This window comes from Chanodichthys erythropterus, chromosome 10 (genome assembly GCF_024489055.1).
Source record: "Chanodichthys erythropterus isolate Z2021 chromosome 10, ASM2448905v1, whole genome shotgun sequence".
NCBI classification, from domain to species: Eukaryota; Metazoa; Chordata; class Actinopteri; order Cypriniformes; family Xenocyprididae; genus Chanodichthys; species Chanodichthys erythropterus.
In genome coordinates this window covers 17,996,990-18,019,820 of record NC_090230.1, presented here as the reverse complement: position 1 = coordinate 18,019,820, position 22,831 = coordinate 17,996,990, and the positions used below count along the sequence as shown (strand labels likewise).

Sequence of the window (22,831 nt, the reverse complement as noted above, 5' to 3'; positions counted from 1 at the left end):
AAAATAAAATGAAAAAAAATATTTTTTAAAGTCTTTTTATTATAATTTTGGTAATATCTACAGAGTGAACAATTCCATCCCCACAGAACAAGCTTCCACTGCACATTTAAATAAATAAATAAATAACAATAAATCTGAAAATCATATTTCATTAAATTACAAAAAAAAAATGAAAAAGAAAAGTGAAAATATAAAAGTAAAAGCCAATTCAAAATATATAAGGGATAGCTCATCCAAAAATGAAAATTCTGTCATAAATTACTCACCTTCATGTCATTACAAAACTGTAAGACTTTCATTCATCTTCAGAACACAAATTAAGATATTTTTGATAAAATGAAAAAAAAAAAAGAAGATGAATGAAAGTCTTATGGCTGTGGTCATTTCTGGATGGACTATCCCTTTAATAAAGACTACAATAATATATATAAAACAATGAAAAATAACACTAGAAGTAACTTTTCTAACCTGTTATACTGCATAAAAACTAGATTCCAGATTTCCACCACATCCGGACTGTCTGCATTGACCAGCGAGGCGGCGTTCCGATTCCCAACATGATCATAGTGAATCTCCGTGCAGGGGCCACATGGACCTGTCTCCCCCATTTCCCAGAAATTATCCTTCATTCCAAACGGCAACAGGTGATCCGGCTGCACTCTGCATGGGAATGTCACAACAATCCAGTGAATCTCCGACAGAAAACGAATCAATTTTGCTTTGCACTGCTTTGAACGTACCCTATGCTGAGCCAGATTTGCCGCGTTTCCTCATCAGCAGGGAGACCATTTGCCAGATCTCCAGAGAAGTACGAGACGTACAAGCGCTCCGCAGGAATGCCGTACTCTTCCGTTAAAAGACGCCAGGCCATTGCACAGGCTTCCACCTGGATTTTGAATCATACATTTATTCAAGAATACATTCAGATGCTACAGAGCCCCTAAATGGACATAGTGATGGGAAAATTGACAAATAAGGTGGGAGAAAAAAAATTATATTTCAATGCTTTTGCAGTCACTCTACAAACATTTGCGTCCCCTCAGAAAAATTGCATTTGCTTGCAAAACTTTTGTGGTGAAAAAAATATGAGGTGGGGGGAAAACTATGTTAGTGCTTTTGTTTTTCTCTGGAAATGCATTACTTTTGCAAAAAAAACAAAGGGGACCTCAATACTTTTGTGAGAGAACGCGAATGTTTTGCGAAAGTATGCCAAGTTTCTCTGGGGACCTCAATACTTCTGCAAGAGAACGCAAATGTTTTTAGAAAGTGAACATCAAGTTTCTCTAAGGAACGCAATACTTTTGCGAGAAAACAAATTTTTTGCAAGAGAACACCAAGTTTCTCTGAGGAATGCAAGGAAACTCTAAGTTATCCCTCTCTCTCATATTTATAATTTTTTAGGGTCATAAAGTGTCCTGATGTCACAATGAAGAAAAAAAAGCCTCATTAAAAGAATTAAATTATCGACCAAACCTTGAAGTAATCACCAAACGACCAGTTCCCCAGCATCTCGAAGAAGGTGTGATGGTACATGTCCTTCCCCACATCCTCCAGGTCATTGTGTTTGCCTCCGGCACGGACACACTTCTGACTGTTTACCACCCGCCTGTATGATGCCATCTCACTGCGGGGGTCCACACAGCCCAGGAGAATTGGCTTAAACTATGAGACCACACAGACCATGACAATCTAACATCAAAATGATCATTACAGAGGACAGTGGGCCCCCAAAAAAACACTTAAATCACACTTAAAAAAATAAAATAATAGGGGTTACTGTAAATAGAAGCATCTCAATTTCCATTTTCTACTATTAATTCAATTGTATTAATCTTTTAAATATAAATAATAAGAATACGATGGCCTACTATTACTCTAGCTAAAGAGGTAAACATTATATATATACTATAATAAAAAAAAAGAATTTATAACTTCAACTTTAAAGTTACTCATCTATTGTTTGCTTTTTTTTCTTTTTTTTTTGTTAATTATACTCTTTTAAAGTGTAAATCCTACATTTTCCTTACAGTATTACCACGGTACGTGTCCCAAAACATAGCAGTACCACTGCAATTTGACATGGCTGTTCGTTGTTATATATTTAATATCTTGCATGTGTCATTATTGTTTACCTGGTTCATTCCTGCATTGACGAACAGAAGACTCGGGTCTCCTCTCGGACGCACGGAGGAGGACGGCACCACTCGGTGTTCATAACCTTCCTTGAAAAAGTCGATAAACTTCCGCCGTACTCTTTTAGATGTGAATTCTTCATGAGATCTTGAGTAGGACAGGGCCCAACAGCTTCTTATTCCCGTCAAAAAAGTGCTTAATTTTGCATTTAAAAGTGCACAGTGGAGCTGCTTCTGCAGCACTATGCGCGCAGCCATCTTGCCGAGTCACAGCGTCAAACAGCAGCGTCCAATCAGCAACGAGAATGAAATGAAACTGAAGCGATATATTCCAAATATATTTAGATTTAATTTATATATGAATATTATGTAAATAAATATTGTTATATAATGTGTAAGTATTATACATCATACACATATTAATCTAAAATATCTTAAAATCTATAAAAATGTATATTTACATAGAATTTCTATAATGTATTGATAAGTACATTAAGCACTTGTTACTAATGTAATGTAAATGAAGCACTCCAACAACCAAACAGGTTGCTTAATATCTTGTGGTAACCATATGAGACCCCAGGCAACAAAATGTATTTTTTTAACTAAATAAAAAAAAATTAACAAATGTAATTTTACTCTGTTTATTAATGTTTTTACTCCACATTTGTGCAGTCTTTGGAGGATTTATCATATTTTTTAAATTTATATAAATAAAAAAAAATATTTTGTTGAGTTGAGTTTCATACAAAAACAGTTTATGTCAAATTCACTTTATAAAAGACCCAAATTTCTAACTTTCATTCATGGGGATAACATGGATCATTTGAAATGGTTCAGTGTAAGATTTTTGCCCATTTTTGGAAAATGCAGTTTTAAAAGTAAAAAAAACTATCACTTTTACCAGTAAATGGCTGCAGGGATCCACTATTTGCTATTCGACTATCTGAAAGACATCTTTTCACAAGTATTTTTCAGTTGGATTCATATCTAAATATTATGAAATCACTATTATAACAATAAAAGTTCATTTTTGTCAAAGTTTAGCATTTTTTGTAATGAAAAAAAAAAAAAAAAAAAATCAGTTTTTCAATATTGTTACATTATGATGAGACCCCACTTAGAAAAAGGACAAAATTCATCCTCAAAATCAACATTGAAAAACTTATTTTCAGTACATTTAAAAAAAAAAAAAAAAAAAAAAAAAAATCTAAACTTTGACAAAAAGTAATTTGTCATAATTATGATTTCATAATATGTATATATGAATCCAACTGAAAAATACTTGTGAAAAGAGGTCTTTCAGTTAGTCGAATAGCACATAGCAAATAGTGGAGCTCGGCAGCCATCTACTGGTAAAAGTGATTTTTTTTATTTTTTTTATTTATTTATTTTTTTAAATTAGCCATGTTATCCCCATGAATCAAAGTTAGAAATGTGGGTCTTTCATAAAGTGAGTTTTACATAACCTGTTTTTGTATAAAAACCTATTCAACAAAATATTTTTGTTATTTATATAAATTTAAACGATATGATAAATCCTCCAAAAACTGCACAAATATGAAGTAAAAACATTAATAAACAGTGAAATTACATTTGTTTTAAAAAAAATTATTTTGTTACAAAATTACATTTTGTTGCCTGGGGTCTCTGGAGACCCAAAAGACCCCAAGTGTGACTTTTTTTTCTTTTTAAACTAACATAAAAAGATATCACTCCATTTCCATTTTCCATCCATCATCATGTTAACCACTGTACAAAGTTTCATGTCATTTGGACAAAGAGAACTTTTATTTTAGCAAACGTCGTTTGGGATCCAAAAAGACCCCAAAGACCCTATAAGGGTTAAGTAAAGAAGACCAAACCCACAAGTCAAAGTACATATTTTATTATTATATCATCACCTTTGTTAAAAGGCAACTACAAGTGTAGTAGCTTGTACTGCATTTCTGCAACATGAAATGTTCCTTCCTTTGACTCTTATGAGAACATGCAAACAAAAGATAAAAAGAGTGATTGCACAAATGATCATGTGCTTTATCTTCCACTCAACCACTTCTCCCTTTTCAACACTGACTGGTTCTGTGATACCTTTAGGAGGTGTTCAGTCACCTAATAATGGCTCCAACAAAATGTAAAAAATATATTAGGCTTCCTCCCTTAAAAATCCTCACTGGCTAATAACAGTCGGCACATTTAATACAGTAGCAGAGAATACAAAAGCAAATAATGCATAAGAATAATTAAGGCACAAGGTTGTTGGATTTATTCTGTCAAACAGATGTTCCTTCTTTTGACTCTTCAGTTTCCTGTAGAGAAAATAAAACGGATTAGACATTACACAATCAATCTCCATTTAAAGTCACCATGAGATCAAAATTGACAATTCTTGTTTTTTTGGGGGAATATTGCATTATTTATTTATTATAAATGATTGATTTGTGTACAATATTTTTTAAAATTCATATGCCCTCATAATTTTTAATCAAAATAACATCCCCTCCCTCTTCTCTGATGAAGTGTTTACTGGCGCGAGGGCGGGGCAACCTGTCACTCACATGAGATCACCAATAGCAAACCACAAGAATCCAACCCATTCCCCATGGACAAAATCAAGTCCTGCCCTACATTTGTTCTTGTTCAAGAAGGCGTTTAACTCAGATATTCATCACAATAGGAAAGAAAAGACTAAATCGCATTCATGCCAGCTTTAAATTTTACATATAATATACATACGTTTAGCATAGTAGGCCTTATATTTTTGGTGTTTTACTCTTGTGATTGTATGGAGAGTGTTTACCTTGTCCTGTAACTGTTCCTGCAGGTTCTTCACACTCTCTTTCTCTTTGTCCAGCTCTTCCTGAGAGCTCTTCAGGAGTTCAGAGGTGGCCTGGGCGAGGTCTTGCGTCAGCTTCTTCTCTTTCTCCAGTCTCTCCTGACATAGACACACACAAAACACACTGTCAGAGAGCGTGGTTCATGTGTATGCTGGTTTAAACCTGAGATTGTGAAGGTGTTGTAGGAACCTTTAGCTCTTCAGTTGGTCCTTCTCCAGCAGCTTTCAACTCTTCTAGCTGAGCCTCGAGATCCCTGACGCACATCTGCGCCTGAGCGGAAAAACATGTGTGAACACCCCAAGAATCTCTATATATAAACTCTATATATGCTATATATAAACAGTTAATATTCTAATTAAAACATAATATTTTAGTTTTTATTTAATATTAATTTTTAATTACATTTCTTTTTAAATATATTATATTATATTATTTTTTTAATTAAACAAAAAAGAACAACAAAAACTAAAATTCAACTTGTACTTTAAAATAAAATGAATCCAAAATAAATTGAAATCAACTGAAATTGAATGAAGTGAAAATTAAATTCAAAAATATAAAAAAAATAAAATAAAAAAAAATCAAACCACAAACCCAAATAAATAAAAATCAATCAACACAAAATGAAAAATCAAAATAAGGCTTTTTTTTTTTTTAAACAAAATCAACTCAAACTTAATCAGATAAAACAAATAATATAAACAAAAACAAAAAAATTCAGTTGTGTAAAAATAAAATATTAAAAGTAAAAATAAATTAAGTGTAAATGGAATGAAGTTAAAAAAACAATATATTTTTTTTTATTTAAAATAAAAATTTAAATATAAAATTAAAATAAATAAAATACCCCCACAAAAAAAAAAATCAATTAAAACATAAAAATTAATTCAATTGATAAATGTAAATAAAATAAAACCAAATTAATAATGGAAGAAAGGCCAAAAAGGGCCTAAAAAAAATTTAATTAATTAATATAAACAAAAAAAAAGTAAAATAAAAAAGATAAAATACAAATTTTATTTAAAATAAAAATCACTTAATGGAATTAAGAATAAATGGAAATGAAATTCAAAAGAAATCTCAGCATTTTAAAATAAAATAAAAATAAAATTAACCAAATTTAAAAAAAACTAAAATTAATAAAACAGTTTAAATCAAAATAGATTAAATTTAATCCTTTAAATAAAATATATAACAATAATACATTTTAATTTAAAATGAAATTATTAAATTAAATTAAAAGCATACCAAAAAAACAAAAACAAAAGACAAAAGAGCCAAAATCAGAGTCCATAATACTAAATGGGCTAGCTTCGGTCTTGTCATCCAGCATTAAGACAGCCCTCTAAATAGTCACCTGTTCATAGTTGTTTGCAACCTGCTGTCGAGTGTCCTCTTTTGTCAGCGGTTTATTTGTTGCCTCCTCCAGCTGTGTTTTCACCTGTAATTTTACACATTAAGGAGTAGAGATTCAAGTTTAGCCACAGTTACAATACAGGATGCACGAAACGCACAATGGGAGATGAAAAAGACTGAAGGCCACTGCAGTAGATACAGTTAATACACATTAACACACGCACAACCAGTAATGACCTCTATTCGCCGAGTCACTTCCTGTAGTTCCTGCTTGACCTGTAATGCACAGCTGTCACTCAAAGTAGAAAGCCTCATGTGCAACATAAGACAAAGCAATGTTAAACTTACCAGTGAAAGTTCTGCTCTCTGTTCCTGAGCCTCTGCTTTGGCTGATACCAGCTGGACCTGAGTTTCTGATAACAATGCCTTCAGCTGAGAAGAATATGACAGCATATTCAAATGTTAACCCTTACGAAAAACTAGCATACTTCAAGTTCATTTGATCAAGTATACTAAAGTAATGTTCAAGTATATTTTTAAGTATACTTTATGTAGTAAGTATAATATCAATGTACTAGTAGTAAACTTGTAAGTGTACTATTTTAATACCGCTTGGGACTAAATTGGCCCAATTGAAGTATACGTTTAAGTGTACTATAAGTGTAACAGTAGTAAACTTTAACTAGTTCACAGCTACTTTTCTCATTTGTACTGCATCTGTACTAAAAGTGAACTTATACTAGTATACTAGTAGTTTACTATTTTAATACTAGTAATAGCTACATTTTTAGAATACGAAAGTACACTTTGAAATATACTCTCAGTAAACTGCTAGTTTAGTGCAAGTATACTTTTACGTTTTCTTTAAATGAATATGACATCACACTTATAGTTTACTTTTTATATATTCTTTTTGCACTTTAAGCATACTTCTATGTTCCTATATTTAGGTATTTTTTATACTTGAAATACCTTGAACTGTACTTTAACTCTTTCCATTTTAAAAACATTTTATTCTAGCTTCATGAATCCTTTTTATCAACACTTAAATATAAGTAAGTTTAATTTTTTTTTTTTTTTTTTTTTTTTTATTATTTAAAGTAGATCGAGTCCATAAACAAGTCCACGTATAGGCCAAATATACTTAGACTTTTGTCAAGTATACTTCCGTGCAGTTTTGAGTATATATCTCAGAAGTACATAAAGTATATTTCTGAGCAGTATATAAAGAGTAGACTGAAAGTATACTTTCTTATTTTTAGTTTAAAAGAAGTATACTAATTGCACACTTGAATAAACTTCTTTTTCGTAAGGGAATATAAACATCAGTGAGACGTTTAGACATGTCTTCTCTTTTTAAATAAAACTCATTTAAAATTTAAACAAACAAATATACAAGACTTTACATTTCCATTCAAAATGGAAAAACAAGTAAGCCAGCGAGTCATTTACCTGAGACATTTCGTCTGCGTACGTCTGACTGATGGTTATGGACTCCAGTTGTTTCTCCAGCTGGGCTTCTAAAAGCATCATCTGCCCCTTCAGCTAGAGAGAACCGAAGAACAGTAAGTTTCTACAAGAGCAGCGTGAATATTCCTCAAAGCTTCTCCTTTTGCATTTCACAGAAAGAAAGAAACTTTGTAGGAACAACATGAGTCAGAAACCTGATAAGTTCCCAAAACTAAAGAACCATGGTAAATGAAAGCACAAACCTGATCCGTGTCCTGTCTTTCCGCATTTATCGTCTCCTCCAGCACCTTCACCTGATCCAGAGCCTGTGGGAGATCCACACTTCAGCACAACCGAAATGTAGCAAACAATCCAGCGTCAGTGAAGGATGTTCTTACCGTCTGTTTTTGCTGCTCAGCATCTGAAATCTTTGCCTTCCACATGAGCTCACCGTCCTCCACACTCTTCTGCAGAACTAGCAGCATGCTCTCCTGTACAAAACCCACAACATTCAGCCAAAAATCTTTTTACGTTAAGGATTTTCAGACTGGAATCCACAGACCTTGAGGTGACAATAATGGGGGGGGGGGTTCCTAAAAATATGCCATTAAAGGGATAGTTCACCCTAAAATGAAAGTTATCCTATGATTTACTCATCCTCAAGCCATCCTACGCGTTTATGATAGGGCTGTCGAACGATTAACAAATTAATCGCGATTAATCACATACAAAATAAAAGTTTGAGTTTGCCTAATATATGTGGGAGTACTGTGTGTAATTATTATGTATAAATAAATACAAACATTCATGTATATATTTAATATATAAAAATATAATACATATACTTGTAAATAATTTATATTATATATAAATAAAAATATTTTGTTCATAAATAAGATATTTCTCTTAACTATACACATTAATTTGTTTGTATTATATATATATATATATATACATATTCATTGCACACAGTACTCACACATATATTAGGCAAACTCAAACTTTTATTTTGTATACAGCCCTAGTTTATGACTATCTTTTTTCAGAAGAAAACAATCGGAGATATATTTAAAAATATCCTGGCTCTTCCAAGCTTTATAATGGCCCAAAAAAGTGCATGCATCCATTATAAAAGATATCCACACGTCTCCGGGGAGGGAATAAAGGCCTTCTGAAGCGAAGCGGTGGGTTTTTGTGAGAAAAATTTACATATTTAGAACTTTAGAACATATTTAGATATTTTTTAATATATCTCTGATTGTGTTTGTCTGAAAGAAGATATCACTGAAAGTCATATACACCTAGGATGGCTAAAGGGTGAGTAAATCATGAGATAATTTTTGGGTGAACTATCCCTTTAAGTCATTTACCCTGGTTTTCTTCAAATGCCGTACGCCCTTCTTTCTTTTATGGGCCACAAAAGGAGAAGTTTAAATGTCCCACTGGAGCTCGTCCATATAATGGCAGTGAATAGTGACCAGCATCAAGCTTTCTTTTAGAAAGATGTAAAAGGATTTTTTTTTTTTTTTTAATTCTCCTTGTTTATTAAAAAAAAAATCATATTTGATTAATAATTAATGTTACCACAAGTTAATCACTTCTTTTTGCAAAGTGCTTTGGAACAATATTTTTCCTCTTCAGATTTATACTTCTCTTTTGGCTTGGATGTATATGTGTATGTATATGAAGGTTTTGTTTTTGGTTTTCATTACAACATGGCAGCCATCAAGAAGGGGGCCACTTCTAAATCTCATTCCAGTGTAAAGGCCAGTTTACACCAAGAACGATGAAGATAACTATAACGATAACTATATTTGCATCCACAACATGTTTTTGCCGTTCTTGTTGCATTTACACATCTTTAACCAGCAGATGTCCTCAGCATGCTATGTTTCGAGTGAATAGCCAGTGTAATCGATCTAATCTAACAATGAATTTGGCTGACAAAGTCAATATAGTGGAATAAAATTAACACCTAGTCTTTTTCACTGCAACTTCAAAAGGAAGCAAGACAATGTTGCTAGCCTGGCATAATTATCTCATCATTCATACTTTTCACCATTTATTCTGAGGGTATGACATTGTTTTCTATATGTCGATTTTCTTTAAAGTATCCTTGAAAAGGGTGTTTGACTTGTCAAACAGTGGTGGCTTTTTTTGGACATCGTTGATTAACTTCTCTGCAATGTCATCTGCCATTTTAAATGCACAAGCCAATAAATTAGAATGGATTAAGATTGGCTGTCAGTGTTTTATCATTCAACAGCTGGAAAAAAAGTTTTGAAAGTGATCCCAACAATATAATTTCTCTATATCGTTATAGCTGTGGTGCGGACAGAGCTATTCTTTTATATTTAGAATGATTTTTGAAACTAGATCTTTATCGTTACCTTTATAGTTATTGTTCTTGGTGTAAGAACATATCTGTCAGTTTCTTAGATGAATTGTGGTCTATGTTTTCATGCCACCGTACCGTTTCACTGAGAGTTGACCTGTACTGCTCACACTCAGCCTGAAGTGTCCTCTGTCTCTCCTCTGATTGGGCGAGTTTCTGCTGCAGATCCTGACACATATTCAGATAAACATGAGACATGAGAAGAGAATAACCGTGCATTGCAGGTGTGTATCCATAGAGATGATCTCTCACCGTTACATCTGAGCTTGACATTATGTGCTGCTGTTCTGCTGGACTCTGCTGATTTTGTGTCAGGGTCGTCTGTGCTTCATGTGTGAATGTTTCCAGCCAGTTTGTCTACAACATACATGGGTTCATTGCAAATAATAATAATAATAATAATAATAATAAAAATAATATACAAAGTACAATTTAATTTAATTTAATTTAAATTTAATTTAATTTAATTTAATTTAATTTAATTTAATTTAATTTAATTTAATTTAATTTAATTTAATTTAATTTAATTTAATTTAATTTAATTTAATTTAATTTAATATTTAATATTAAATTGCCTGTGCTCTAAAGTTATTCACATTCAATTTAAATCACAGGTTTACTTTTCACACAAAAAAGAAAAGAAAAAAGAAACAGGAATTCTAACCTGATGCATTTCTATGCTGATGTGAGGGAAGAGCGTCTGGAAAGCGTTTCTGGTGTCTGTCTGGAAAGAGCTCAGCTGCTGCTCAACTTCACTCTACACACAGATAAGCCTTTGATCACCAAATTAAATTATACCACACAAAATGTTTCATAGTCTTAGCCAACTACAGCATTTTTATGATAATGAACACATAATTTATCATAGTTTGTGTGTATTGTGTATATATACACAAGTAAGTGCATGTTTATACTGTGCGTGTTTACATTAGGGTTACCTGTGCGGCCTTGGCTTGGCTCAGTCTTTCTTCACTCAGCCTCTCAGCAGCAGCTAGGGCCTCCACCGCAGCATAGTTTTTATCTCGCAGTTCCTGAACACATCACAATAAGATGTGGATGGATGTGTAGTTAGAGATGAATGGACTGAGGGATAGTTAGAAAGGTAGTTAAAAGGGATAGTTCACCCCAAAATGAAGATTATCCCATAATTTACTCACTCTCAAGCCATCCTAGTGAATGGTGCCAAAAAAGCGCATCATCCATCATAAAAGTAATCCGGCTGCAGGGGGGTTAATAAAAGTCTTCTGAAGCAAAGCGATGGGTTTTGTAAGAAAAATGACCATAATTATAACTTTATAAACTGCAATTACTAGCTTCCGGTAACATCCGTCCTCGCATTCACAAGAGAGTCAAGTTCTGTTGTATGACAGCTTTAGTGAAAGTAGACTGCTCTCGCGGTTCAAACGAATAGGGCTGGACAACAAACTCTCGTTTTAGACTTCTAATTCAAGACCGGTGTTTTGATTTGCTCTATCCTCTGCACTTGCATGTTCATCAATATGTCTTGCGTTGGTTCAGAGGTCACTCTTTGACCTGAACTAGACGGCCATTACCGGAAGCCAGTTATTATAGTTTATAAAGTTATAAAAATTGATATTTTTCTTTCAAAAAAAAAAAAAAATCCATTGCTTCATTTCACAAGGCCTTTATTAACCCCCTGGAGCCATATGGATGACTTATGATGAATGGATGTGCTTTTTTGGGCTTCAAAAAAATGAAAAAAAAAACTCACATTATAAAGCTTGGAAGAGCCAGGATATTTTTTAATATAACTCCAATTGTGTTTGACTGAAAGAATAAAGACATACACCTAAGATGGCTTAAGGAGTAAATTAAGGGATAATTTTCATTTTTGGGTGAACTATTCCTTTAAATAGGAACTGACAGGTAATCGGTTTGGATGAACGAGCGGGTTAGATATGGATAAATGGGTCGGGCAGATATGCATGGATGGCCAAATAGGTATGGATGAATGAGTAGATATATGTATGACAGGTTGAGATGGTAGATAAGGATGGACAAATTAAGATATACCAGTATGTAGATATGGACAGTTTGGGTAGATGGATGTATGAATGGGTTGGGTAGATATGGTCAGACTGGCTGGGTAGATATGGGCAGATATGTAGGTAGGCATGGACAGACCAGTTGGATAGATTTGAGGCAGTTAGATATATGGACAGGTAGATGAAGACAGACAAGTAGATATGGACAAACTGGGTAGATATGAATGGACACATACATAGGTAGAACAGTAAGGTAGTTAGATGTATACAGTATTGACAGGTTGAATACATATGGATGGACGTGTAGGGTAGAGATGAACTCACGTTGCTCTTGGCCTTTACTCGCTCCATCTCTTCTTTAATCTGTTGAAGTTCCTCCTCCAGCGAGATCATGCGTGCGTCCTTCTCCAGACTGAAGGACACAAAAACAAAAGTCTGTCATTATCAGAAGCATCCAGGGGGGAAAAAAAGACAATAAATATCTGAAGGTATTGACAAAAGAAATCTCTCTTACTTCTCAAATGGTGGCTCGGCTTCAACTGTATCAGCCTGTGGATTATATATAAAATTATAAACCAATTCACATTGTATTACTACACACATGTAAATATTAATAAGTCATAATATGCTTCACTCACACTTTCCATCTTTTCCAGCTGAGCCTGTAGAGAAGCCACCAAATCTTCCTTTTCTTTCAGACTAATGCATAGAGAGAAATAAATGCATTTAATCCAAATTGTCTACAAAATGTTTCTTAAAAGAAAGCACCAGCTATATTGTATACCTAGTTTTAAGTTGGTCGATCTCAGCTGTGTATTCCCTCCGTTCTGTGTCCGCCTCATTTACCCTGGAAAAACGAGTCCATGTTTAGATCAGACACCAGAGTGGCACATTCACAACACAACTGGTGTGATTGAATCCATTTTTAGTTTGAAGATAAATTAAATTCATATAAATAAAGTACCTATTCTGAGTTTCCTCAGCCTGAGCTCTCTTTGCTGTGTCAAGCTCCTCCTTTAGCTGACTAAGCTCCGCCTCCAGTGATGTCAGCTGGTTCTCCCTCTCTTTCAGACTACACACAGTACATCAAAACACTATGAGTGTGATTTCACCAACATGTTCCTGGATCAACATCTTTGTTGATTCTAAAACAACTTTGCAATCAACCAATAGGAATTAAGGGACAAGTTTACAATTTATGTCAAGTTTAGGCTTAGAACCAGGGTTAGGTGCTTCTACATCAGTGTTATTCACCTATCATTTCCCTCAGATTTTATGGGAAGCGTTAGGTTTAGGACTAAATTCTCAGGCAGGAATGTTGTTCCAAGAACATGGACACTCACATTACCATTAAAGGTGCCCTAGATTCAAAAATTGAATTTACCTCGGCATAGTTAAATAACAAGAGTTCAGTACATGGAAATGACATACAGTGAGTCTCAAACTCCATTGTTTCCTCCTCCTTATATAAATCTCATTTGTTTAAAAGACCTCCGAATCTCAACATAACACCGACTGTTACATAACAGTCGGGGTGTACGCCCCAATATTTGCATATGCCTGCCCATGTTCCAAACATTATGAAAGGCATTAGACAAGGGCAGCCAGTATTAAGGTCTGGATGTGCACAGCTGAATCAACAGACTAGGTAAGCAAGAACAACAGCAAAAAAAAAAAAAAAAAAATGGCAGATGGAGCAATAATAACTGACATGATAACATGATATTTTTAGTGATATTTATAAATTGTCTTTCTAAATGTTTCGTTAGCATGTTGCTAATGTACTGTTAAATGTGGTTAAAGTTACCATTGTTTCTTACTGTATTCACGGAGACAAGAGCCGTCGCTATTTTCATTATTAAACACTTGCAGTCTGTATAATTCATAAACACAACTTCATTCTTTATAAATCTCTCCAACAGTGTAGCATTAGCCGTTAGAAACGGAGCATAGCCTCAAACTCATTCAGAATCAACGTAAACATCCAAATAAACACTGTACTTACGCGATTAGACATGCTGCATGACGAACACTTTGTAAAGATTCATTTTGAGGGTTATATTAGCTGTGTAAACTTTGTTTATGCAGTGATAGAGTCGAGAGCTCGGGAGGGGGCGGAGAGTGCGCGATTTAAAGGGCCACACACCCTGAATCGGCTTATTTCTAATTTTGCCCCAAAACAGGCAGTTAAAAAAAATGAATTAAAAAAAATCTATGGGGTATTTTGAGCTGCTACTTGACAGACACATTCAGGGGACACCTTAGACTTATATTACATCTTTTAAAAAAAGTTCTAGGGCACCTTTAAACTTTGAATATATAAATTAAACCGCAATCATATGAATACAAACAGTTCACAATACCTGCTCCTTAACTGTTCAACCTCCTCGCAGTTGATCTTCTACACATAAACATCAAAAAAAAAAAAAAAAAAGGATGGGAATAGTATCATTTGTCATTCCAAATGTTACATGAAGTACACTATCTGATATTAAAATCTCAAAGATCATGTCAAAAACCTTATTTTAGAGCATTGCACTGGCAACTAGATCACAGTGCCAAATATTCGTACCTGGATCTCAGCCTGTACTGTTGAATCTGTTTCCACAGAGGGCTTTTCCTCAGTAACCTGTTGTGTCTGAGACAGTTGTGCTCTCAATATCTCCAGCTCTTCACATCTGTCTTTCAGCTCTTTTTCTGTAACAAGCATACGCTCCTGGAGTTCTGTAAACGGATGCAATTTCCGTCTTAAAAAGGTACAAAAACAAAATGCTACAAATAGAATATGGCCCCTTTAAGTGTGTTTTTTTTTTTTTTTTACAACTCACTTTTTCCATTTGGGAACTGAGCCAGGGGAATGCATATTAAGTGAAATAAGATGCGTTTGTTTGAGTGTACTGACCAGTAAGGGTCTTGGTTTGCTCTTTTGCTGCCTCTACTTGAGCCTGTAGGGTGGTGCTGCCGTGCTGAGCCTCACGGAGTTCTTCACAGACTCGATCCAACTTCTGCTGCAGAGAATGTTCTGCCTCTACATGGGACGCCTAAACACAGACAAAGGAATGGTTCACCCCAAAACAGCACCTTAAAAGTAGTTCAATACAGCCATATAATACTTTGTGTAAAAAAGAAGTCAAATTCAAAGCTATTGTCCAGATTCACTTAGAATATAGTGCTTTTTTGGAACCTGATTCACCCCCATTCACCATCTACTTTCATTGTATACAATTATGCAAGTCATGCAGGTTTGGAACAACAAATGTAAATCATAACAGAACTTTAATTTTTGGTGAACTGTCCCTTTAATATCAAAGAACGTATTATTGCTAAGCATCCGACATGGGAGTTTTAACCACAGGGGTTTACATTTCTTGCATAGCTAAGCTGGGAAAAAAACCCTAAAAAAAGAAATTTTTTTTTTAAAAATAATTAAAAAAAAATACCCACCCACACACAAACAGACAAAATGTCCGGACAGAAATACGAGTCACCACAAAGACAGATTGCTTCACTTTTAAAGGTTACATATATGGTGAAATTCCTATCTAGGGTAACAAAATTGTCATGGTACAAAGACCACAATCATCTCAGAGAGATGAGATAAAAGGAAAAAGGTCAGGGGTCAGAGCATACTTGTGTTTGCGCTAGCTTTTCTTCAGCAGCGGCCATCTTGGTTTCAAGAGTCTTCCTGCGCTCTTCCTCAGCATGCTGAGTAGCTGTGCGCTCATTCAGCTCTCGGTTTAGGCGCACACAATCCTGACGCAATTTTGCCAACTCTGCATTCTGCCTGTGCATGTGAAAAAGCCACAGATTCACATAAAAGAATTGGTTAGATAAGGTATTTTCTAACTGGAGGCAGGTTTAATGTGTGTTGCTGACTTTTTCCAGCTGAAGAGTGACATAACAGCCAACAGCCAATCAGAATTCGCTCTAATTTAAAGCATTATAAGTGTGCACTTATAATAAACAACGTTATCACCATTGGGGTTGGTATTCATGTCCTTAGAGGGGCGGAAAGAGTTATCCCAAAATATTGATACTCGATTGATACTATTGATTGACATCGGTTACACTGTGAGGGTTATAAAGGGACTGTGCATAATACCTGCTTTCAGCCTGGCTAGTGGCTTGATTGAGGGCATCTCTGAGAATAGAGTTTTCTTGCTGCAGACGGGCCAGCTGAGCATTCGGTCCATTCTCTAACTGCTCTTGCAGGCTTTGGATCTGTGGAACCACACATAAACACCACATTAAATAACCTGACAACACACTACACAGCATAGTGAAAGGGAAAGCGTGAGAGGCTAGGGATTCGTGACCTTGCCGTTGAGCTGTTGTTTTTCGTTGATGTGCTCCTGGTAGGAAGTCTGCATAAGAGTCTGTAAAGCTGCGATCTCCTGGCCACGGGTGCTCAGCTCAGAGCTCATACGGGTCTCTACGGATGTCATCTTGCTCTTTGCAGAGCTCAGCTCCTATTGGCCAGAGCAGTGAGAGTCAGATATACAGTTCATGGTTCAGACCCTCTGATCAACATATCTACCAACCAATCAATTTTTTGAGATCAGGACAGGCTTAGAATTAGGTGCTCAGGGTGGGGTGTTATTAACGAATTGTCGACTTGCATTACGACAGATGTAGGAGTATCGTAAGATTAGACACCGCTTGCGTTTTAAACAAATATGGCTGTGCAATAAACTCAAGCTCCTCTTCTCTTATATCGAAATTCCTTCGACAATTATCATTAAAATTTCTCGTTTTAGTCTTCTAATTCAGGGCCAATGTTTTGTTTTGCTCTATCCTCTGCGCTTCTGCGTTCGTCATTGCGTCAGGTCAGGGGTTACTCTTCCGCCGCAAATCGATGCATAGGGCCAACTGCCAGAAGCTAGTTATCATACTTAAAGTTTTAAAAATGGATATTTTTCTTACAAAGACTTATCGCTTTGCTTCAGAAGGCCTTTATTAACCCGCTGGAGTCATATGGATTATATTCATGATGGATGGATGCCTTTTTTGGGGGCTTCAAAACACCGCTCCCATTAACTGCCATTGTAAAGCTTGGTAGAGCCAGGATATTTTTAAATACATCTCCAATTGTGTTCATCTGAAAGAAGATAAACATATACACCTAGGATGGCTTGAGGGTGAGTAAATCATGGTATAATTTTCATTTTTGGGTGAAGTAAAGGTAGAAACAGGGTTTAGACTAGTTTTCGACATGAACATTGCTCCATCCATTCTCCAAACTGATTGATCTTTGTAGGTTGCAGGGATGCTGGAGCATATCCCAGGCATAGGCAGGGAAACACCCTGGATGGATGGCCAGTCCATCACTGAACATTACTCCAGGACCAATAAAAAGATTTAACAGTCACTCATGGCCTTGGACTGAAGTAGCTTGATCATGAGTAGAAACTAGTTCACTTGATTTACTTGTACCAAAGACTATAGAATAACAAGACGTGTCAACCGTATTGTTTTGAATGGGAGAAAGTGTAACGCGCAATATGGCGGAATAAGTCCCGCCTTCTAAATAAGAGCCAATCGCCGACTGGTAAAGTCATTGCGTCACTTCAGCGGCCGTTAGAATCACCGGTTTCTATAGAAACAGTCAGACGCGCTCCTCAGAAGAGACGCGCATTTAGGTCTGCGCATGCGCATTAGCTTGATCCAGCCTGAAAAATAGTTGTTTTTGTCATGATTCCAGCGTTTAGAAAATAAATTTATGAGCCGGTTGTTGTTAGATTTCATTGGTGATTTCAAATATGAAATTTAATCTTAAGGTTGGCGAACAATTTTGGAGAATTTGATGTTTCCCCATTCAAAGAGATTGCATGATGCCCAGGTTGCCCGAGAGGCTTTTCAAAGATGGCTGCTGAGTGAAATGACTTGTCTTAAAGGGACTTTGCTTGTACATGTTGGCACGGGTTACCTTGGTTAGCTCTTTGACACGGTTTTTGGCTGCAGCTACATTGCCCTGCTCAGCAGTCAACTGCTTTTCCTTCTCCTCCAGCTGCTTCTTCAATGCCGCCAAGGGGTCACCCTTCTGAGATGCCTGACAATGAGACAAGGAAAGATATGTAATTGATTAATTATGAATATTTACCCCTTTGAGCTAACTCGCTACAGAGGCATGAGTGCTAATACGTAGGAGGAGTATTAACAGTTTGAAGACTTCGTACCAGTTGCCAGGAGTCCTTTCCTGCCTTCTTGCTGATGATCTCAAAGAGTTTCTGTGTCTCAGATTCGCTGAACGAAGCACTATTCAGACTGGAGACCAGAGTTTTATATGGTGATGGCTGGGGGACATCGACCGTTTCCGCAGAAACCACTTCAAAGAAACTCAAAATTAGAATGGATTGATGAGGGTATTGCGAGCAGTGCAAGTTTGAACCGCTACTATTACAACTGTCCTCAACAGATATGACCAAGGACACTCACCTGGCTCAGCCTTCTTCTTAGACTTCTTCTTGGTTGGAGCTTCAGTTTTGGGTTCTTCAGCTTTAGGGGGAGCAACAACCTCAGGAGCAACTGCTGCTTTCACCGCCACCTCTGCAACCACTGGTTCCGCCTTGACTACAACTTCTGGGACCTCCACAGGCTTGACGGGGGCCGGTTCCACTTTGGCCACCTTCTTCTTTTTCTTCTCTTTTGGGGAAGGAGCAAGTGGGGCCACCACAGCACTTACAGTGGGAGGGGCAGCACATGCAACAATCTTAGGAGCTGGTTCAGGTACAACTGGCTTGGGCTTAACTTCAGGTTCAGGCTCAGGAACAGGCACAGGTTCAGGTTGGGGTTCTGGTTCAACTTGGGTTAATGCTTTGGGCTCACTGTTATCTACCACAGGTTCAGGGATGGACTCGGGCTCAGGCTCAGAGTCTGGAAGGTTTCCATTTGGTTTCTCCTCCTTCTTTTTGGCCTTGCTTTTCTTTTCAGATGTCTTTTTCTTTTTGTCAGAGCGCTGGGGTTGGGTCTTGCCGGAGTCTTGCCGTTGTTTGGCCAGGGCTTCTTCGTAAGATGTCTCCTTCATGGAAAAAGTTGAAACGAGCGTAATGCCAATGGCGGAGAACACCATGAAGCCACCAAACACCACAATTCCCAAAGTTTGAGGGTCGTACACATCCATCTTTGCTCAGTCCTGTCCCTCCTAATCCTGATCCTACAAAAGTACAAAAGCCATCAGCACCTTGTAAGAAAAAGACTGTTCTGTTGATACACTCAAACATGCAAACAAGGACTATTCAATGCTAATGGACAACAAGATTCTCTGAACATTTCACACAAAAAGTTGTAGTACAGACAAAAGAAAGACAAAAGAAAATGTATCCTGCAAAGTGTTATTTTTGACCATTTTCTAACAGATAAATGCCCCAATTATTAACTCCTGTAGAGTCATAGATGTCTTCAATAAATGCACAAAGATGTTCTTTTTAGAATGTTTTCACATTTAAAATACACTAAAGTTTTGTTAATGTTTCACTGGCTAATACGACTGTTGTCTAGTACTTTATACTGTCACCTATATGGATGGATGCAGAATCGAGAAAAAGAAAAAGCTTTCAGTTACTGACAGTAATATACTATTCACCAGCATATTTGTCGCCTAAGTCTTTTATTCTGCTTGTTCATGTATTATTCATTTGACTGGTCATATATTCGGCTTCCATGAGGAGGCAAAAAAGAAAAATAAATAATAAAAAGGCCCTTTGTTGCAGAGTGCTGAGTGGATGTCAGAAAAAAAATTATGCCTTGAGACAGTGTGAAAAATCTCTCCCTCTTGCAAATTTTGAAAAAAAGAAAAGTTATTTTCACTGAAAACAGCACCTCCATATCTTTGCCCACTAGAGTTCATGTTATGCAACACCCCGCTGAGACCACACTCTTCAGCATTCCCTCACACAGAGAGGGGCATACATGCAGTTTCCAGGGGACAGGTCTGTGTGCAGCAGACCACAATAACCTTCCCCCAACCTCACGTTTGTACTAGCCTGTGAAACTCTTGCCTGGAATTTCTAGAGAGAGGGGTCTCTAAATATCAGCCTGAGGCACTCAGGTAAGGGGGAGTATATGGACCGGAGTTGAATGAAATACTCTTAACAGCATATGCATTATAATATATGCACTGCTTTGCTTTTTAGTGAATAGCCTAAAGCAACCTATTACATAAAAAGCAATGGCTGTAATGATGGCACAGTGATATCAGATTGTAATCCCACAGTACTTGTACTGAACAATTACCGTGGTATTTATGGGGTACTGCAAAGAACTCTGTAGTATTGCCATGGTGCATATCCAAAATCATTGTAATACTTCTGGTTTGTTAGTAAAAACAAAAAAAAAAATCATGAACCATGTCATGAACCCCTCAGATCTAGCCTAGCTGTAATCATAATATAATATAATATAATATAATATAATATAATATAATATAATATAATATAATATAATATATTTTCCTAAAATGATTGATATGGCTCTACTAACATGGATCCATGTGACAAACAGAAGACAGGAAATGCAGAGCTCCTATATGCAGGACACACTGCACATTTGAGCGAAAGGGGGCTGCTTTCCTACGTCGGACATTAACCCTTTCTGCAACGTCGCCGACGTTACATAATAACGTCTAAAAGAATTCTGTCTTTAAAACGTATTTCAGGGAACATTGTCATATGGTTATTTCTCCTCCATTTATCCCCTTAATTATATTTCTTTTCTTTGCTCTACTCTAAAAGTTTATAATTTATATATATATATATATATATATATGTGTATATATTATATTATATTATATTATATTATATTATATTATATTATATTATATTATATATATATATATAATATAATATAATATAATATAATATAATATATACACATATATATATACATATATATATATATATATAGCTCTTTTAACTTCCTCCTGAAGAAAAAAAAAATCATTTTCATGCTGCTTACAAAAAACGCAAATGTAAAGTTTGTAAAAAGTTAATGTAAATAGACATTTTGGATGGTTATTAACATGATTCATTCATTATTATTATTCTTTTTTTTTTTTTTTAGGAAGATACAATTAACTTTTGGCTAATTTTAAAATTGTTAAAATCTTACTGCTCTTACGGTTGATGATGAAGCAACTCCAAACTCTAAAAGCATATTAAATCAAATGTAAAATACACAAAACCACTACTCAGAACGGTACAGTAAGCACAACAAGACATAAAGAAAGACTAAAACTATAAAGTGACAAAGTCAATGAAAGCATCAGTAAGGACACGTACTCCTGAGCAGAAGACAAATGCTTTGAATTAGACTGCTAAAATACACAAGTTCAAACCATCTGAGAATACAAATCATTTTCAAATACAACCTAAACAAGCAATATTTCAACAAAACAGTTTGTCAAACTGACAAACCTTAGCCAAATAATAAAGCAACTGCATTGGTGGTGGGAAAAAAACACTTGAGGGTGATAAAAAGCGTGCGCTTACCTGCGTTCAAACTCACAGTGATAAAGAATCGCCGCTGACTTTTGGAGTCGTGGCACTTTTGCGAGTTGGCTCGGCGCCCGCTTCTGGAGCTTATACGCGACCTGATGCTGACATCTGATTGGATAAACGCCTGTCAATCAACGCCCTTTAAACCAACCGCGTCACGCGTAGTATCCAAAAGCACACGGTGGGAAGCGTAGAGGGCTGCGAGTATTCGGTGGGACGTCGAATGATAAAACTATTTAAAATATAAACATAAAGTATTATAGTAATCAGTTTTCTAATACTACCCTTACAAACGTACTTTAGTGTTATCACAGTTACTGTTGTGGTATTTTGATGTCAGGAACACCGGGCTAGTCACACTTTTTACTCAAGGGAATATTTTTTTAAGTCTGTTTTTGTTGATACAAAAGAGAATTATCATTATATTCATAATCAGTCATTATTATTGATTTTGATTATACTAGTTTTCTTTCTTTTTTTTTTTTTCTCTCTCAGTCTGAAACACTTCAGTGATCATGTCCTTGACATGTATTTGCCTGAAAGTCAGTCAAATATGGTTTGACCCAAGTCAATGGGGGTAACACTCAGTTCCCTTCTTCAAATTAAGTCCAAGAGTACCCCCATACCCCCCACCCCCAGCTAGCAATTGCAAAACCCCATTATCTTTTCCCTGTCAGGTTGAATAAAGTTTAAATGACAAGGTGTTCCTCTCAAACATGTGTAGGTGATGTAATTATTAGCTCTGGAAAGACTTCCAGTAATCTGAGATAACTACAGTTTACGCTGAGTGCAACGAAATGTCACAGTTACTGTTTGCAAAATCAATATTACTCATGCATGAGTCTTACTCTTCCCAAAAAGCATGTTTTACCCCAGTTATTCATTAAGTAAACAAGCGGGGTTCTTGGCTGCAGTCTGTTTGCTAAGGATTAAAGTCTTTGCTAACAAGCTTCTACGATATTTGTAATGTTTGTATGAGTGGTGCTTTCTAAGGTGCAACTATTATTTAAGGTTAAATATCTGAACAAACCCGTAAGATTGAGTTTAAACTTCAGTGCGCAACTCATCTGCACTGTTTTTGCTACAGGTTTAATTGACAGCTCAAAACATATAGCTTATTGATGAGATGTGTAATTACCAAATTATGTATGATGATGTAATCTCT

General features: G+C 35.7%; 1 protein-coding gene across 1 annotated transcript in view; it reads right to left on the bottom strand.

The window, feature by feature from the left end:
• Positions 1 to 22,123, bottom strand: part of rrbp1b (ribosome binding protein 1b) — a 33,807-nt gene extending 11,684 nt beyond the window's left edge. Inside the window, exons 1-31 of the mRNA XM_067396905.1 lie at positions 21,661 to 22,123; positions 18,611 to 19,328; positions 18,352 to 18,500; positions 18,102 to 18,224; positions 16,492 to 16,644; positions 16,278 to 16,396; positions 15,806 to 15,959; positions 15,078 to 15,216; positions 14,748 to 14,899; positions 14,539 to 14,576; positions 13,140 to 13,247; positions 12,960 to 13,022; positions 12,814 to 12,874; positions 12,690 to 12,724; positions 12,500 to 12,587; positions 11,108 to 11,200; positions 10,834 to 10,926; positions 10,422 to 10,526; positions 10,248 to 10,337; positions 8,173 to 8,265; positions 8,038 to 8,100; positions 7,778 to 7,870; positions 6,674 to 6,757; positions 6,327 to 6,410; positions 5,159 to 5,239; positions 4,933 to 5,067; positions 4,412 to 4,441; positions 2,133 to 2,390; positions 1,474 to 1,662; positions 741 to 886; positions 469 to 660 (exon numbers count right to left, since the gene is read on the bottom strand). Of these exons, the coding sequence (XP_067253006.1) occupies positions 469 to 660; positions 741 to 886; positions 1,474 to 1,662; positions 2,133 to 2,390; positions 4,412 to 4,441; positions 4,933 to 5,067; positions 5,159 to 5,239; positions 6,327 to 6,410; positions 6,674 to 6,757; positions 7,778 to 7,870; positions 8,038 to 8,100; positions 8,173 to 8,265; positions 10,248 to 10,337; positions 10,422 to 10,526; positions 10,834 to 10,926; positions 11,108 to 11,200; positions 12,500 to 12,587; positions 12,690 to 12,724; positions 12,814 to 12,874; positions 12,960 to 13,022; positions 13,140 to 13,247; positions 14,539 to 14,576; positions 14,748 to 14,899; positions 15,078 to 15,216; positions 15,806 to 15,959; positions 16,278 to 16,396; positions 16,492 to 16,644; positions 18,102 to 18,224; positions 18,352 to 18,500; positions 18,611 to 19,295 (3,896 nt within the window). The 5' untranslated portion in view covers positions 19,296 to 19,328; positions 21,661 to 22,123. The remainder of the gene's footprint in view (positions 1 to 468; positions 661 to 740; positions 887 to 1,473; positions 1,663 to 2,132; positions 2,391 to 4,411; positions 4,442 to 4,932; positions 5,068 to 5,158; positions 5,240 to 6,326; positions 6,411 to 6,673; positions 6,758 to 7,777; positions 7,871 to 8,037; positions 8,101 to 8,172; positions 8,266 to 10,247; positions 10,338 to 10,421; positions 10,527 to 10,833; positions 10,927 to 11,107; positions 11,201 to 12,499; positions 12,588 to 12,689; positions 12,725 to 12,813; positions 12,875 to 12,959; positions 13,023 to 13,139; positions 13,248 to 14,538; positions 14,577 to 14,747; positions 14,900 to 15,077; positions 15,217 to 15,805; positions 15,960 to 16,277; positions 16,397 to 16,491; positions 16,645 to 18,101; positions 18,225 to 18,351; positions 18,501 to 18,610; positions 19,329 to 21,660) is intronic.
• Between the last annotated feature and the right edge of the window lie 708 nt (positions 22,124 to 22,831).